This window comes from Scyliorhinus canicula, chromosome 14, assembly GCF_902713615.1.
Source record: "Scyliorhinus canicula chromosome 14, sScyCan1.1, whole genome shotgun sequence".
Lineage (NCBI taxonomy): Eukaryota > Metazoa > Chordata > Chondrichthyes > Carcharhiniformes > Scyliorhinidae > Scyliorhinus > Scyliorhinus canicula.
In genome coordinates this window covers 62,425,805-62,442,440 of record NC_052159.1, presented here as the reverse complement: position 1 = coordinate 62,442,440, position 16,636 = coordinate 62,425,805, and the positions used below count along the sequence as shown (strand labels likewise).

The window sequence follows — 16,636 nt, the reverse complement described above, 5'->3', positions numbered from 1 at the left end:
AGATTCACCCCACTATTCACTGACACTTTGCCAGTTTTGTGGGCCTCAAGGAGTTTCTCTCTGCCGGGGCCACACTTAGGCAGGCGGCCTGCTCTGGTGAGCTGATCTTGCCAGCAGGACCGGCTCCTCGCAGATTGGGGCACCATTGGGACACTGAGAATTGGGACCTGATTCACCCATTGCGGCAATCCCCATCGGGCCGCTGAATCACGCCCTATAATTGTGACTCGAGACACTGGAGGCAACTTCCTTTGGGACAAAGAAAGCTAAGAGGAAATTTAATAGAGATTTCTAAGATAGTGGTAACATGAAGTATGGCTTCCTTTTGTTGGGAAGTTCGTGATGAGGGCTTAAACTTCCCCCTTAAAGTAATAGGAGGTTAGGAAATACCTATTTCCATGGAAAATACAGGAACATGGAATGTATTGCCAGAGGTAATGGTTGAACAGAGAATATTGCATCTTCTAAGAGAGCATTAGTGGAATATTTAAGGGAGAAAATTGAGGTTTATTGAATGAGAGTGGAACAATGTGATGACTTTTGGATTGCTTGAAAAAAAGCACCAGTTCAGGCCAACTGGCCTCCATCCATACTGAAACATGAATAGTTCTATTACTTTACTTACATGTCTGAATTAAATATTTCTCTGATTGCTCAATAGCTTTACATAGTGATTACATGAGCCAAACAGATCAAGAAGGTTTCAGATTCAATCCTTGGCTTTGTACTGATTTAGTTGACTTTGGCCAGAGTGAAAATGACACCTTCAGGTCCAGAGGTCCCATTACCAATTGCTATCCAGCGAATCCCTATGGGAAATGCAAATGCAGTTGATGACAGGATTAGACTAAAAGGCTGTGAGAGTTATTTTGGTCGCAAAACTGAAAAATTTGGAAAAACATTGTACAGTGGAAAAAATCAATATTGCTAAAGAGTTGAGAACTTCAAAGTTGCCATTATAGAGACAGGTCTGAATGGAGTTTACGATTATAATTTGATTAGTCCAGCATGCCCGAGTGAACGATAGAAAACCTTTATTGAAATGTTCACAGACAAGTGGGATTCTTGTCACAACCAGACCTTAACTGCATGGTGATTCCTAATGTGGTTGCAGGGATTCAAGGATATACCGCTGGATAGATTTATGCACGGAGGAGCGAATGTGACAGGATTCCAAATAGTGGATTATAGCAGACCCGTTGTTACTAAATTCATGCAACGCTGGAAGAAGCTGGATCAGAGAGAGTTTCCTGGAACAGACAATGCTCAATTGAAGGTACAATTCTGCCATCTTATAAGACAGCAGTGAGTGTACTCACTTATAGCCTGCAAATAATGGTGCATTAACATTTAACATTTTGTTCTATCCTATTTATCTTAAATTAATTAAAGTTCACTAAAACAGCTAGAACAAATATCTTGGCACACCTTATTTATTTGTCCAGTATTATTGGCAATAGTCATTTGTCGGCAGTAATGATTTCTCAAATTGCTCAGCACACTTTTGATAATCAGCCACCTAGCTGAGAAAGAGGTTAAAATAGACAAAAAGTGTAAAATATTGCAGCTGCTTCCTGTCCTATGCTTTCAACAGCCTCTGAGCCTATTACATTGAAGAAAGTTAGAAAGAAATCTGTTTGTGGTTTTCTTCTTGGTCAGATCATTTGATTTCAAAATTGGACAGGACATTGAAATGGACAAAGGCATTGGAATTCCTCCATGTCTGCTGCTTCCAATGCAGGTGGCACAAAACTTCTGTTGCTTGCTAATTTAAACTATTATGGTGCGCAGTGAACATTACGCGTGATGTTGACTGGCTGCATGCCTGGGCAGTGGATGCATATTCCCGAGAGGACAGCACTTATTAAAGTGAGCCTCCACTTTACTAAAGCCAGCCTGTACCCGTTAAAGGCAAGGTGCGTTGTGTCCGGAGCAGGTACTGGACGTTATTCCGCCAATGTTTCTGACATAGCAAAGACAGAAAATTAGTAAGATTTCCTGGAGAGGAGTCTCCAAGACGTTTTGGTGCCGCATTGTATTTCTTGGTGCAGGACACGAGCTGTGGCTTCAGTTGATGTCAATGCGAGGAGTCCAGCCCCAAGGACCAGGATGCAGTGAAGCAAAGTGGCCAAGTTCAGTAAATGCACCTTCAATATCCTTACAAATAGACCTCTATCCTCACACACTGCTCAATGCACCACAGCCCTGTCACTCACCTACCAGCAATCTCCATCAATCATAACTCATACCTGATATTCACAGCTCTACTTCTCCCTCACACACTTAGCACTGCTGCATGCCTCACCCCAGATCACTCAGACTACACAAACTGCCAGCTATTCAATGGGATAGACACATCATCCAAACACATTGCACCACACTCACTTATGCACTTTTTTTCCTCTTGCAGGACAAGGTGGTGCACAGTTGGAGGGAGCATCACCTAACTGAAGGAGGACAGGCATGACTGGATGTCCTTACTCTAACGGAGAAGATAGTCGTAGCTGTCATTTCATCAGGACTGATGTGTGATCAATTGTGTGGCTGAAACCACCTGACCCTCCTTCTCATATCCAACATGCCCCTCATTCCATGATATCTTTGATTTACAAGCTGAAGATGGTGTGCATGTATGCATGTCTTATTCACACCCACCCAGCTCCCCTCATCCCAGCCGCTCACCGTAACTCTACCCTTCAGCCTTTCTTCACTTTAGCACATTGGCAGGCCTGCCAAAGGTCCTGCAATGTCAAGGTGTATGGAGGAATCTAATGCCACCTTGGCAGAGGTCTTTATTGAGAGCCCAGTGCCCATCCTTTCCAGAATGGTAGTAGTGGCCAACTTCATGAGTACAATTGTGCCTGATGGCCAATGTCTCAGGTTCCATTGCAGCAGACGCAACCCAATGGATGCTCAGACGGAAGTCATGCGAGCTCAAAAAACTCCCACACAAACACAGAGACTCCACTGCAAACTCAGAGACTCCACTGCAAACTCAGAGAGCTTCCACACAGGCTCAGGGAGCCCTCACACAAACACGGAGAACTGCCACCCATGCTCGGAGAACTGCCAGGCAGGCTCCGAGAGCTCCTACGCAAACTCAGAGAGCTGACGCACAAATTCAGAGAGCTGCCACGCAAACTTGGACAGCTGCCACGCAGGCTCCGAGCTTCCACACAGGCTCCGAGATTCTGACACGCAGGCTCCGAGATGCTGCCACGCAGGCTCCGAGATGCTGCCACGCAGGGTCCGAGATGCTGCCACGCAGGGTCCGAGATTCTGCCACGCAGGCTCCGAGATGCTGCCACGCAGGCTCCGAGATGATGCCACGCAGGCTCCGAGATTCTGCCACGCAGGCTCCGAGATGCTGCCACGCAGGCTCCGAGATGCTGCCACGCAGGCTCCGAGATTCTGACACGCAGGCTCCGAGATGCTGCCACGCAGGGTCCGAGATTCTGCCACGCAGGCTCCGAGATGCTGCCACGCAGGGTCCGGAATGCTGCCACGCAGGCTCCGAGATTCTGCCACGCAGGCTCCGAGATGCTGCCACGCAGGCTCCGAGATTCTGACACGCAGGCTCCGAGATGCTGCCACGCAGGGTCCGAGATTCTGCCACGCAGGCTCCGAGATGCTGCCACGCAGGGTCCGAGATGCTGCCACGCAGGCTCCGAGATTCTGACACGCAGGCTCCGAGATGCTGCCATACAGGCTCCGAGATGCTGCCACACAGGCTCCAAGATGCTGCCACACAGGCTCCAAGATGCTGCCACGCAGGCTCCGAGCTTCCACGCAGGCTCCGAGATTCTGCCACGCAGGCTCCGAGATGCTGCCACGCAGGGTCCGGAATGCTGCCACGCAGGCTCCGAGATGCTGCCACGCAGGCTCCGAGATTCTGACACACAGGCTCCGAGATTCTGCCACGCAGGCTCCGAGATGCTGCCACACAGGCTCCGAGATTCTGCCACACAGGCTCCGAGATGCTGCCACGCAGGCTCCGAGATGCTGCCACGCAGGGTCCGAGATTCTGACACACAGGCTCCGAGATTCTGCCACACAGGCTCCGAGATGCTGCCACGCAGGCTCCGAGATTCTGCCACGCAGGCTCCCGAGATTCTGACACACAGGCTCCGAGATTCTGACACACAGGCTCCGAGATGCTGCCACGCAGGGTCCGAGATGCTGCCACGCAGGGTCCGAGATGCTGCCACGCAGGGTCCGAGATGCTGCCACACAGGCTCCGAGATGCTGCCATACAGGCTCCGAGATGCTGCCACACAGGGTCCGAGATGCTGCCACACAGGCTCCGAGATGCTGCCATACAGGCTCCGAGATGCTGCCACACAGGCTCCAAGATGCTGCCACACAGGCTCCGAGATGCTGCCACACAGGCTCCGAGATGCTGCCATACAGGCTCCGAGATGCTGCCACACAGGCTCCAAGATGCTGCCACACAGGCTCCGAGATGCTGCCACACAGGCTCCGAGATGCTGCCACGCAGGGTCCGAGATGCTGCCACACAGGCTCCGAGATGCTGCCATACAGGCTCCGAGATGCTGCCATACAGGCTCCGAGATGCTGCCACACAGGCTCCAAGATGCTGGCAAGCAATCTCCGAGATGCTGCCACACAGGCTCCGAGATGCTGGCAAGCAATCTCCGAGATCCTGCCACACAGGCTCCGAGATGCTGGCAAGCAATCTCCGAGATGCTGCCACACAGGCTCCGAGATGCTGGCAAGCAATCTCCGAGATGCTGCCACACAGGCTCCGAGATGCTGCCAAGCAATCTCCGAGATGCTGCCACACAGGCTCCGAGAGATGCCGTCACGCAGGCTCGGAGAGCTCACAAACAGTCCGGGAGGGCTCCAAGTCAAGCTCGGGGAGCTCCCAGACAGACTCGGAGAGCTACCAGTCAGACTGGTAGAGCTCCCAGACACACTCGTAGAGCTACCAGACAGACTCGGAGAGCTACCAGACAGACTCGTAGAGCTCCCAGATAGACTCGTAGAGCTACCAGACAGACTCGATGAGCTCTTGAGCAGCACGGTAGCACAAGTGGATAGCATTGTGACTTCACAGCGCCATTGTCCCAGGTTCGATTCCCCGCTGGGTCACTGTCTGTGTGGAGTCTGCACATTCTCCCCTTGTCTGCGTGGGTTTCCTCCGGGTGCTCTGGCTTCCTCCCACAGTCCAAAGACATGTAGAATAGGTGGATTGGCCATGCTAAAATGCCCTTAGTGCCAATAAAAGGTTAAGAGGGGTTATTGGGTTCCGGGGATAGGGTAGAAGTGAGGGCTTAAGTGGGTCAGTGCATACTTGATGGGCCGAATGGCCTCCTTCAGCACTGTATATTCTATGTTCTATGTTCTACCAGACAGCTCAGAGAGTTACCAGACAGCTCTGAGTGCTACCAGACAGACTCGGAGAGCTACCAGACAGACTCGGAGAGCTACCAGACAGACTCGGAGAGCTACCAGACAGCTCAGAGAGCTACCAGACAGACTCGGAGAGCTACCAGACAGACTCGGAGAGCTACCAGACAGACTCGGAGAGCTACCAGACAGACTCGGAGAGCTACCAGACAGACTCGGAGAGCTACCAGACAGCTCAGAGAGCTACCAGACAGCTCAGAGAGCTACCAGACAGCTCAGAGAGCTACCAGACAGCTCAGAGAGCTACCAGACAGACCCGGAGAGCTACCAGACAGCTCAGAGAGCTACCAGACAGACCCGGAGAGCTGCCGGAGAGACTCGGAGAGCTACCAGACAGACTTGGAGAGCTACCAGACAGCTCAGAGAGCTACCAGACAGACCCGGAGAGCTACCAGACAGCTCAGAGAGCTACCAGACAGACTCGGAGAGTTACCAGACAGCTCAGAGAGCTACCAGACAGACTCGGAGAGCTACCAGACAGCTCAGAGAGCTGCCAGACAGCTCAGAGAGCTACCAGACAGACTCGGAGAGCTACCAGACAGCTCAGAGAGCTACCAGACAGACCCGGAGAGCTGCCGGAGAGTCTCGGAGAGCTACCAGACAGACTTGGAGAGCTACCAGACAGACTCGGAGAGCTACCAGACAGCTCAGAGAGCTACCAGACAGACCCGGAGAGCTGCCGGAGAGACTTGGAGAGCTACCAGACAGACTCGGAGAGCTACCAGACAGCTCAGAGAGCTACCAGACAGACTCGGAGAGTTACCAGACAGCTCAGAGAGCTACCAGACAGACTCGGAGAGCTACCAGACAGACTCGGAGAGCTACCAGACAGACTTGGAGAGCTACCAGACAGCTCAGAGAGCTACCAGACAGACTCAGAGAGTTACCAGACAGCTCAGAGAGCTACCAGACAGACTCGGAGAGCTACCAGACAGCTCAGAGAGCTGCCAGACAGCTCAGAGAGCTACCAGACAGACTCGGAGAGCTACCAGACAGACTCGGAGAGCTACCAGACAGCTCAGAGAGCTACCAGACAGACTCGGAGAGCTCCCAGACAGACTCGGAGAGCTACCAGACAGACTCGGAGAGCTACCAGACAGCTCAGAGAGCTACCAGACAGACTCGGAGAGCAACCAGACAGACTCGGAGAGCTACCAGACAGCTCAGAGAGCTACCAGACAGACTCGGAGAGCTCCCAGACAGACTCGGAGAGCTACCAGACAGCTCAGAGAGCTGCCAGACAGCTCAGAGAGCTACCAGACAGCTCAGAGAGCTGCCAGACAGCTCAGAGAGCTACCAGACAGACTCGGAGAGCTACCAGACAGACTCGGAGAGCTACCAGACAGCTCAGAGAGCTACCAGACAGACTCGGAGAGCTCCCAGACAGACTCGGAGAGCTACCAGACAGACTCGGAGAGCTACCAGACAGCTCAGAGAGCTACCAGACAGACTCGGAGAGCAACCAGACAGACTCGGAGAGCTACCAGACAGCTCAGAGAGCTACCAGACAGACTCGGAGAGCTCCCAGACAGACTCGGAGAGCTACCAGACAGACTCGGAGAGCTACCAGACAGCTCAGAGAGCTACCAGACAGACTCGGAGAGTTACCAGACAGCTCAGAGAGCTACCAGACAGACCCGGAGAGCTACCAGACAGACTCGGAGAGCTGCCGGACAGACTCGGAGAGCTACCAGACAGACTCACAGAGCTCCCAGACAGACTCGGAGAGCTACCAGACAGCTCAGAGAGCTACCAGACAGACCCGGAGAGCTACCAGACAGCTCAGAGAGCTACCAGACAGACTCGGAGAGTTACCAGACAGCTCAGAGAGCTACCAGACAGACTCGGAGAGCTACCAGACAGCTCAGAGAGCTGCCAGACAGCTCAGAGAGCTACCAGACAGACTCGGAGAGCTACCAGACAGCTCAGAGAGCTACCAGACAGACCCGGAGAGCTGCCGGAGAGTCTCGGAGAGCTACCAGACAGACTTGGAGAGCTACCAGACAGACTCGGAGAGCTACCAGACAGCTCAGAGAGCTACCAGACAGACCCGGAGAGCTGCCGGAGAGACTTGGAGAGCTACCAGACAGACTCGGAGAGCTACCAGACAGCTCAGAGAGCTACCAGACAGACTCGGAGAGTTACCAGACAGCTCAGAGAGCTACCAGACAGACTCGGAGAGCTACCAGACAGACTCGGAGAGCTACCAGACAGACTTGGAGAGCTACCAGACAGCTCAGAGAGCTACCAGACAGACTCAGAGAGTTACCAGACAGCTCAGAGAGCTACCAGACAGACTCGGAGAGCTACCAGACAGCTCAGAGAGCTGCCAGACAGCTCAGAGAGCTACCAGACAGACTCGGAGAGCTACCAGACAGACTCGGAGAGCTACCAGACAGCTCAGAGAGCTACCAGACAGACTCGGAGAGCTCCCAGACAGACTCGGAGAGCTACCAGACAGACTCGGAGAGCTACCAGACAGCTCAGAGAGCTACCAGACAGACTCGGAGAGCAACCAGACAGACTCGGAGAGCTACCAGACAGCTCAGAGAGCTACCAGACAGACTCGGAGAGCTCCCAGACAGACTCGGAGAGCTACCAGACAGCTCAGAGAGCTGCCAGACAGCTCAGAGAGCTACCAGACAGCTCAGAGAGCTGCCAGACAGCTCAGAGAGCTACCAGACAGACTCGGAGAGCTACCAGACAGACTCGGAGAGCTACCAGACAGCTCAGAGAGCTACCAGACAGACTCGGAGAGCTCCCAGACAGACTCGGAGAGCTACCAGACAGACTCGGAGAGCTACCAGACAGCTCAGAGAGCTACCAGACAGACTCGGAGAGCAACCAGACAGACTCGGAGAGCTACCAGACAGCTCAGAGAGCTACCAGACAGACTCGGAGAGCTCCCAGACAGACTCGGAGAGCTACCAGACAGACTCGGAGAGCTACCAGACAGCTCAGAGAGCTACCAGACAGACTCGGAGAGTTACCAGACAGCTCAGAGAGCTACCAGACAGACTTGGAGAGCTACCAGACAGACTCGGAGAGCTACCAGACAGACTCGGAGAGCTACCAGACAGCTCAGAGAGCTACCAGACAGACTCGGAGAGCTCCCAGACAGACTCGGAGAGCTACCAGACAGCTCAGAGAGCTACCAGACAGACTCGGAGAGCTACCAGACAGCTCAGAGAGCTCCCAGACAGACTCGGAGAGCTACCAGACAGCTCAGAGAGCTACCAGACAGCTCAGAGAGCTACCAGACAGACCCGGAGAGCTACCAGACAGACTCGGAGAGCTGCCGGACAGACTCGGAGAGCTACCAGACAGACTCACAGAGCTCCCAGACAGACTCGGAGAGCTACCAGACAGACTCGGAGAGCTGCCGGAGAGACTCGGAGAGCTACCAGACAGCTCAGAGAGTTACCAGACAGACTCGGAGAGCTACCAGACAGCTCAGAGAGCTGCCAGACAGCTCAGAGAGTTACCAGACAGACTCGGAGAGCTACCAGACAGCTCAGAGAGCTGCCAGACAGCTCAGAGAGCTACCAGACAGACTCGGTGAGCTACCAGACAGACTCGGAGAGCTACCAGACAGACTCGGTGAGCTACCAGACAGACTCGGAGAGCTACCAGACAGACTCGGTGAGCTACCAGACAGACTCGGAGAGCTACCAGACAGCTCAGAGAGCTACCAGACAGCTCAGAGAGCTACCAGACAGCTCAGAGAGCTACCAGACAGCTCAGAGAGCTCCCAGACAGACTCGGAGAGCTACCAGACAGCTCAGAGAGCTACCAGACAGACTCGGAGAGCTGCCGGAGAGACTCGGAGAGCTACCAGACATCTCAGAGAGCTACCAGACAGCTCAGAGAGCTACCAGACAGACTCAGAGAGCTGCCGGACAGACTCGGAGAGCTACCAGGCAGCTCAGAGTTGTAATCATAGATGTGAATACCAGTGTTCAAGTGGGGCATGTCGGGTATCCCTGGAATCCAGAAATCTGTTCACCAACAGATTAGTTGAGTTGCTGTGGCTCTCACCCAGGAAAGTGATAGTGGTTGCTGCCTGTCAGCCAGCCAGCCCTGATTGCTGCCACCCATGCCAAGATGGTGCAGCCTAGAGTCTGGCCTTCTCTGGAGGTGCTCAAAGTTATTCCACAAAACCATTTACAGCCTCCTCAACTGCAATGTGACCATGTTGCAGCTACAAGGATAACACTAGGACATGCAAACGCACATGGAAGACAGGAATTAAGGGAACACAGTTGATGTTTGTATGTAATATGGCACAATTTGATTGTTAAATTTTATTAGAAATGCCTAATTGTGAAAGTGTTATTATTTATTTATTTTCTGGTGGAGCTGATATTGTGATGGTCAGTTCCAGAGGACAGAAAGGTGCAGGGCTATTAGTGAAAGGGGGGACTGGGGTATGTTTACTGGAACCACAGCTGGATAAATCAATCATGGCCAGCCCGATGAAAAAGGGGCTGCGTTCGTTGCCTCTTCCTCTTTAAACTTATCATTCTTCACTTCCTCCTCATCCACCTCTTCCTCCTCAGCCGGTCGCAGGTAGCCGGGGCCAAGCATTGTTCCCTCTTGATGGTGAGGGTTGGCTAGCATGCAGCAAACCACTATGAGTGGTGACATGTATTCTGCCAAGTGCTGTGGGGCTGCACATGCCCACGTGTGCATGGGTTGCACTTCAAAATCATGAAATAGGTCATCAAAGGAGAGGCCAAATTGCTTAATGTTTGTTTTGTTGTGGTGTCAGTAGATTAGCACATAATGAAGGCATCATGATGCTACCATTGTCCCCAGCATTGATCCTAGTGATTGGCTGGATATGATCACATGGTGAGGGGCTGGAATTGCTTCCAGTTATGGTACATCTCAGAACTGACATGCAGCAAGCACAAAACAATGGGCAGGATTCTGTCTCTGGTGCGGCAAGCCCTCAGGATTCTCCGACTTGCCAGCCGGCCAATGGGGTTTACCATTGTGGGCAGCCCCACGCTGTTGGGAAACCCCCGGGCTGCCAGTGCAAGGGAGAATCCCGACAGTGGAGATTCCAGCTCAATGTGTTTTCAGTCAATGGCACCCTACAATAGGGAATCCTGCAAACTTTATGAAGGAAATAGCAAATTCTCTGGCAAATGAGAATGGTATGTATTCAGCTGCCTTTGTATACAAGAGTCTCCATGATCCCCCTTATGTAACAGTGGACAACGTACTGGGGGATGTTGCAAATAATACCTGTTCTAGCCTGGAAAGCCACCCACATATATATTCATGGCCACAGTCACCTTCGCTGCCACTGGCAATGTCAACCTCACCTAGTTGTGGTTGTAGAAGGTGACAGCTTTCTGGGAGAACTTTCTCATGAAATGCAGATGTCTGACACATTGTTCCTTGCTGAGGTTCAGGTCACAGGAGTGCTCACTGAACATGCTGGGTGGCTATTGTCTCCAGCTAAAAGCCATTCCCTCTGTTCAGTTTCCTCCCTCGGTCCTGCTCTTTATTGTCTCTTCACCTCACAGTCATGGTGTAGTCGAAGCAGACATTCAAATGACTGCATTGATGTTTCAGAGCAAGTAGTTTATGCAGAATCTTTGAAGTCAGGATCCTTCAGTGCATTCCACACCCACTCTCTCTAGACTTCAGCAACTTGAAACAATTCTGCAAACCGCCAAACACTTCTACAATTGTGAAAAGAAATCACAGCAAGTACTTGGGACAAATCAATCAGTAATTAACTTGAAAATAGTTGATGATCCCTTTCAATGCGGTTGGTGGATGGTCCATCCTGCTGCTGAATATGTTTGTGACAGTAGGAAATGGCATTAGCTCGAGTGTTGAGCTCCAGAATGGCAGCACCGCTGTCAAAGCAGCTTCACACACTGATTGAATTCACTGTCTGTCTATTCTATATCGTTCTAGTGGACACACCCAGTCACGCTAATGCCTTCACTGCAGATGCCGTTTTGGAGGCAAACCTGCTGGGAAGCCAAATTTCACAGCCGTTATGTTTTATCGTTCCTCATTGAGTGACAGTGTTGTAGTGCGACATTCCTGTATCAAACTATTATTCTCGCTTAACATCTCTTTCTGAAACATTTGAGAAGTTGATTGAATGTCAGTTCTTATAGTGGATATTTCTGGTTAGAGAGCGTGTTCAGTCAGTGGTAGAGAAAGGAGCACAGAACATTTATTTTCCCTCAGGAGACTAAGTTCACAATAGAGCAGATTGTACTTGATCTGAGGAAAGAGCTGACATGATGGCCTTGATTCACTATTCGTATCCTGTCATTTTTTTTAACGTTTTGTTGCAATGCTGCTCAAATTTGCTTTGCAAACACTTCTCCAGAAACAATGAGAATATTCCCTTCACATGAACCTCGCAAAGTTATATTGTGCGAGAAAACATCTTTATTTTTTATTTAAACAAAAAAGGGACTAAATGGTGATGCCAAGTCCTATGTCAGTAATAAGTCTTGTCATTGGAACAGTCCTTGCAAGGATGGAGTGAGACTGCAGTGGGTTGGTAAAATGTCAAGCCGAATCATGTGCCCCTTCCTGTGGCAAATTTAGTGATGGAGGCATTTAATCAGATGGATCGGTGGTACGTGGGACCCCATCATCTTATCGCCTCCAGGACAGGAAGGGACAACTAAACGTTACCTCCCTGCCCTTGCTGCAAATCCCTCTCCTCAGCGGCCCCCACTCTGTGACACACTTCTTGCCATCATTCACCGCTGGCCTGGGTTGCAGAGATAATCTCAGCAACCACCGAGTTCCGAGCCTCTGAATGGGACTTCTGCTTGCTGCCCAGAAGGAAAAATAGTAAAAACGGGGAAACCTTCTGGGACAGGGTTCATACTCCTGGGGGGAGGCCTACCACTGGTCTGTCAAGTACCTGAATGGTACAAGATGCACCAGGTCTTCTTGAAAAGAGGCAATGTTGGCGCTCTCGCTGGCTTAGCAGCTGGCGGCAGAGACCCCTGCCTCCTCCACAAGATTTCACTCCTCTGAGCCCTGCTTTAAAATTTAGCTTGGACTGATGAGGTGAGAGTTCTTCCTGTCTGCAAAGATCTGACAACTAAATTTGGATATCAGGTAACAAATGAGTTCAGGTCCAAAGAGCAAACCCATCTTACATTTGAAATCAATGGAGTGTTAATGAAGTGGGTTCTATGGTAAGGTGATCCTCTCCACCAGCTTACTGCTCAAAAGGTGAAGGCAGACATCTTTACCATTGTTTCAGATGGCAAGAGTCAGATGTTCACTTTGTTGTGGACTCTCGGTTGACTCTGTCTCCAGCAACCTTGTTCTAGCTGCTAAAAGTTGGTCACGTGACTTACATAGGTTACATAGAACATACAGTGCAGAAGGAGGCCATTCGGCCCATCGAGTCTGCACCGACCCACTTAAGCCCTCACTTCCACCCTATCCCCATAACCCAATAACCCCTCCTAAATGTTTTGGATACTAAGGACAATTTAGCATGGCCAAACCACCTAACCTGCACATCTTTAGACTGTGGGAGGAAACCGGAGCACCCGGAGGAAACCCACGCAGACACGGGTGAACGTGCAGACTCCGCACAGACAGTGACCCAGCAGGGAATCGAACATGGGACCCTGGCGCTGTGAAGGCACCATGCTATCCACTGTGCTACCGTGCTACCATGACTTATCCACACAGCATTGTCCTGAGTTTGAATGGTGCAGGAGACCGGTCCTGTCTGTGCTAATAATAATAATCTTTGTCTTTATTATTGTCACAAGTAGGCTTACATTAACACTGCAATTAAGTTACTGTGAAAGTCCCCTAGTCACCACATTCCAGCGCCTGTTCGGGTACACAGAGGGAGAATTCAGAATGTCCAAATTACCTAACAGCACGTTTTTCGGGACTCGTGGAAGGAAAACAGAGCACCCGGAGGAATCCCACGCAGACACAGGGAAAACATGCAAACTCCACGGACAGTGACCCAAGCCAGGAATCGAACCTGGGACACTGGCGCTGTGAAGCAACAGTGCTAACCACTGTGCTGCCATGCGGCCCATGTAGCCATTTCTCACTGGTGGTAAAGCTCTTTGCCAATAATCCTTGATCTTTATGAAAATCATGGCATTTAGCCCTGTTCATATGTCCCAAAACCTGAATTTGCTGTTTCCTCTCAACAATTTCTCATCTTGGGTGGCTTCAGCAAGTCAAACGTTGTGTGTAACTGATGTTTTGACATGAGAAATGGCGGAGAACTTTGGGTTTTATCCCTGTATGTCATCAGGAATTGACTTAGTCATTTTGACAATGACCCTTGCTCATGAGTCACCTTCAATAAATGCTTCATTGTCAGAACAAACCCTTCAGCCAGCCTATTTGTGGCAGGATGATAAGTCGATCAGATGTGTTAGATTCCATTCTCCTTTCGATAATCTGTGAACTCTCGCGAACTGTTCATTGTTGCTAACAAGTTGTTCAGGATAAGGATTAACATATAGCTTCAATTCCAGGTTTTACTCCTGCGGTCTTATCCTGAAGTAGCATTTCCATAACTTCTGACATAAGTGGATTATTTCTGATATACTTCTAAACTTGTCATGCGGTTACATGAGTGTTATGAACTTCTTCAAAATAGAAATTATTACCACACGAACTATTCATTGATCACTCATTAGGTAATGGTAATCTAGGGAGTCCATCAGCGTTTCCATGGAGATTTGATTTACTATATTTTATTGTATATGTATGTGCTGATAACAGTAATGTGCATCTCTTCATTTGGCTCACTGCTAGAGATAGATTACCGGAGTGCAGCCGCAGTGGTCGATGAACAGTAAGCAAAGTAAATTTCTGTCCATATCGATATTGGTAACAATGTTTGATTCCTTTAATGATGTCGCGAGCTTTCTTCTCTACCTGTGCATAGTTCATTTCTGCTTTAAATTGATGCAAATGCTATTGGCTTCTCTTCACTGTTGGACATTATGTGAAAAACTACTGCTCCCACCCCATATGATGATGCATCGCAAGCCAGTTACAAGGATAACTTTGGATCAAAGTATGTCAAGACTTTCGACTTCAATTCTTTTAGAATTGAAGTGATTCTTTAGCTTGGATGAAGGCCTTCTCACACTGATCCACTTATTTCCATTTCTAGTTTTGACACAATAAGTTATGTAAAGGCTCGAGAGTAGTTGCTAGATTAGGAGCATTATAGTTTAATAAACCCAAAAACGAACCAAGTTGATTGATGTTTTGAGTTGCAGGGGGCTCTGTTACAGATTTTACTTTTGAAGGTGGTTTGTGCAGTCCCTTGGCATCTATGACGCGCCCCAGGTATTCAAAAGAAGAATTGAAGAATTCACATTTATCCTTCACACTTGTAGTCCGTAATCTTCCAATCTCTGGAGTGTAGCATCTAAATTTTGAAGATACTCTTCTTTGTACTTTCCAGTAGCTAAGATATCGTATAAATAGCATTGGAGTTCTTCTAGTTGGCTGAGAATTTGACCCATCGCGTGTGTCACGATTGTTAATATATTGTGAATCTCGATCTACATTTATCTCGAGATAAGCTTGACTAAGGTCAACTTTGCTGAAATGCTGGCCTGCAGCCAACCAGCAAATAAATCATCAATTAAAGGCAGAGGGTACTGTTTTGCACACAGTATCAGGTTGATAGTCACTTTAAAATTGCCATATATTTGTGCCAAAACATCTTTCTTCATCACGGGTATGATGGGCATGCCCCAAACACGTGCATTAATGATTTGAGGAGCCCTGTCTTGACCTCTCTAATTTTGCCTTGACCTTAGGCCTGATGGAGTTCTGCACTGACCTAGCCTTTAAGCATGGTAGCAGAGTTGCTTCACAGCCCCAGGGTCCAAGGTTCGATTCCCGGCTTGGCTCACTGTCTGTGCGGAGTACGCACGTGGGTTGCCTCAGGGTGCTTTGGTTTCCTCCCACAGTCCAAAGATGTGCAGGTTAGGTGGATTGGCCAGGCTAAATTGCCCTTAGTGTCCAAAAAAGGTTAGGTGGGATTGCTGGGTTACGGGGATAGGGTGGAGGTATGGGCCTAGGTAGGGTGCCCTTTCCGAGGGCCGGTCCAGATTCAAAAGGCCAAATGGCCTTCTGCACTTTAAATTCTATGATTCTATAAGCACCTTGCTTGGCTTTTGTTCTTAATCTTTAGCTTGACTGAGATCCCTTCCATGCTTCTCAGCTCTACATGATAGAAAATGGCATGTTTCTTTAAAATCTTTGACAGACCTGCTTCGGACTCCAACATGATTTTCACCTCTGCCCAGTTTAGCTTAATTCTCTCCAGCCAGGTTTTCACCATTAAGGCTGGATAGTTACATTTAACAACATGCAGGGACAAGTCTGAGGCCTGTCTGTTTAGCTGCCTATTTACATCAATATGCCCCTCAACAGAACTACTTCCCTGGTATAGGTTTTAAGTGTTACCTTTGAGGGTTATAAGGTGATATCTCATAGTTTCTCTTGGTAAACAATTTCTGGTACCAATGAAATGGCTGCGCCAGTGTCCACCTCCATTTCACTGGTTGTTTGCCCAGTCAAGGAGTGACCCAGAAACAGTCTGTTGCACCTGTAATGGCCAGTGCGTTGAATGACTGTTGGCCATCTGACTATGACCTTGGTCCTTTTTCATGTCTTTTTCGTATCACGTGGATGCTCTTCCCTCTATTAAATTTTTCATTTGATGTATTTGGTTCTTTTTATAATTCTTGTTTGAAGCTTGTTGCTGAATTCTGCAGTTCTTTTTCAACTGTTTTCAGTGTGGATCAACCATCTCATCTCCATTTTCTTTGTGGTATTTTGAAACGATAGGCATGCAGACCACAAAGATATGAACAAACAAGAGCTTTATTGGAAAGGTGTCTTCTCTGCAGGCTGCTAGAACAGGCTGACTGTTAGCCCGTCCAAACTGATGATGTCATCAGTATGTCACTTGCTCGAACTCTTAAAGTGACCTTGTTCCAATTAGGTACAAACATGAATAAACAACACCTGCTTCCTAAAGAAAAAGTGCATTGAGATGTTAAATTACAAACAAGCGAGATGCACCTACCCTTTCCAGTCAACTTTGCTGGCTTTATCAATCTCAACTCTATCTAACTGAAAGTAAGAACATAGTTCAACTGCTTAATTAATGTTTTGATGGTGCTGGGTAGAATAT

The 16,636-nt window shown here is 49.5% G+C and overlaps 1 protein-coding gene across 7 annotated transcripts in view; it reads left to right on the top strand.

Moving 5' to 3' along the window:
• LOC119977194 (glutamate receptor 4) overlaps positions 1 to 16,636 on the top strand; it is a 390,429-nt gene that overhangs the window by 119,548 nt on the left and 254,245 nt on the right. For all 7 annotated transcript variants that reach the window (XM_038817887.1, XM_038817892.1, XM_038817889.1 and 4 more), the window contains exon 6: positions 1,115 to 1,276. In XM_038817887.1, the coding sequence (XP_038673815.1) occupies positions 1,115 to 1,276 (162 nt within the window). The remainder of the gene's footprint in view (positions 1 to 1,114; positions 1,277 to 16,636) is intronic.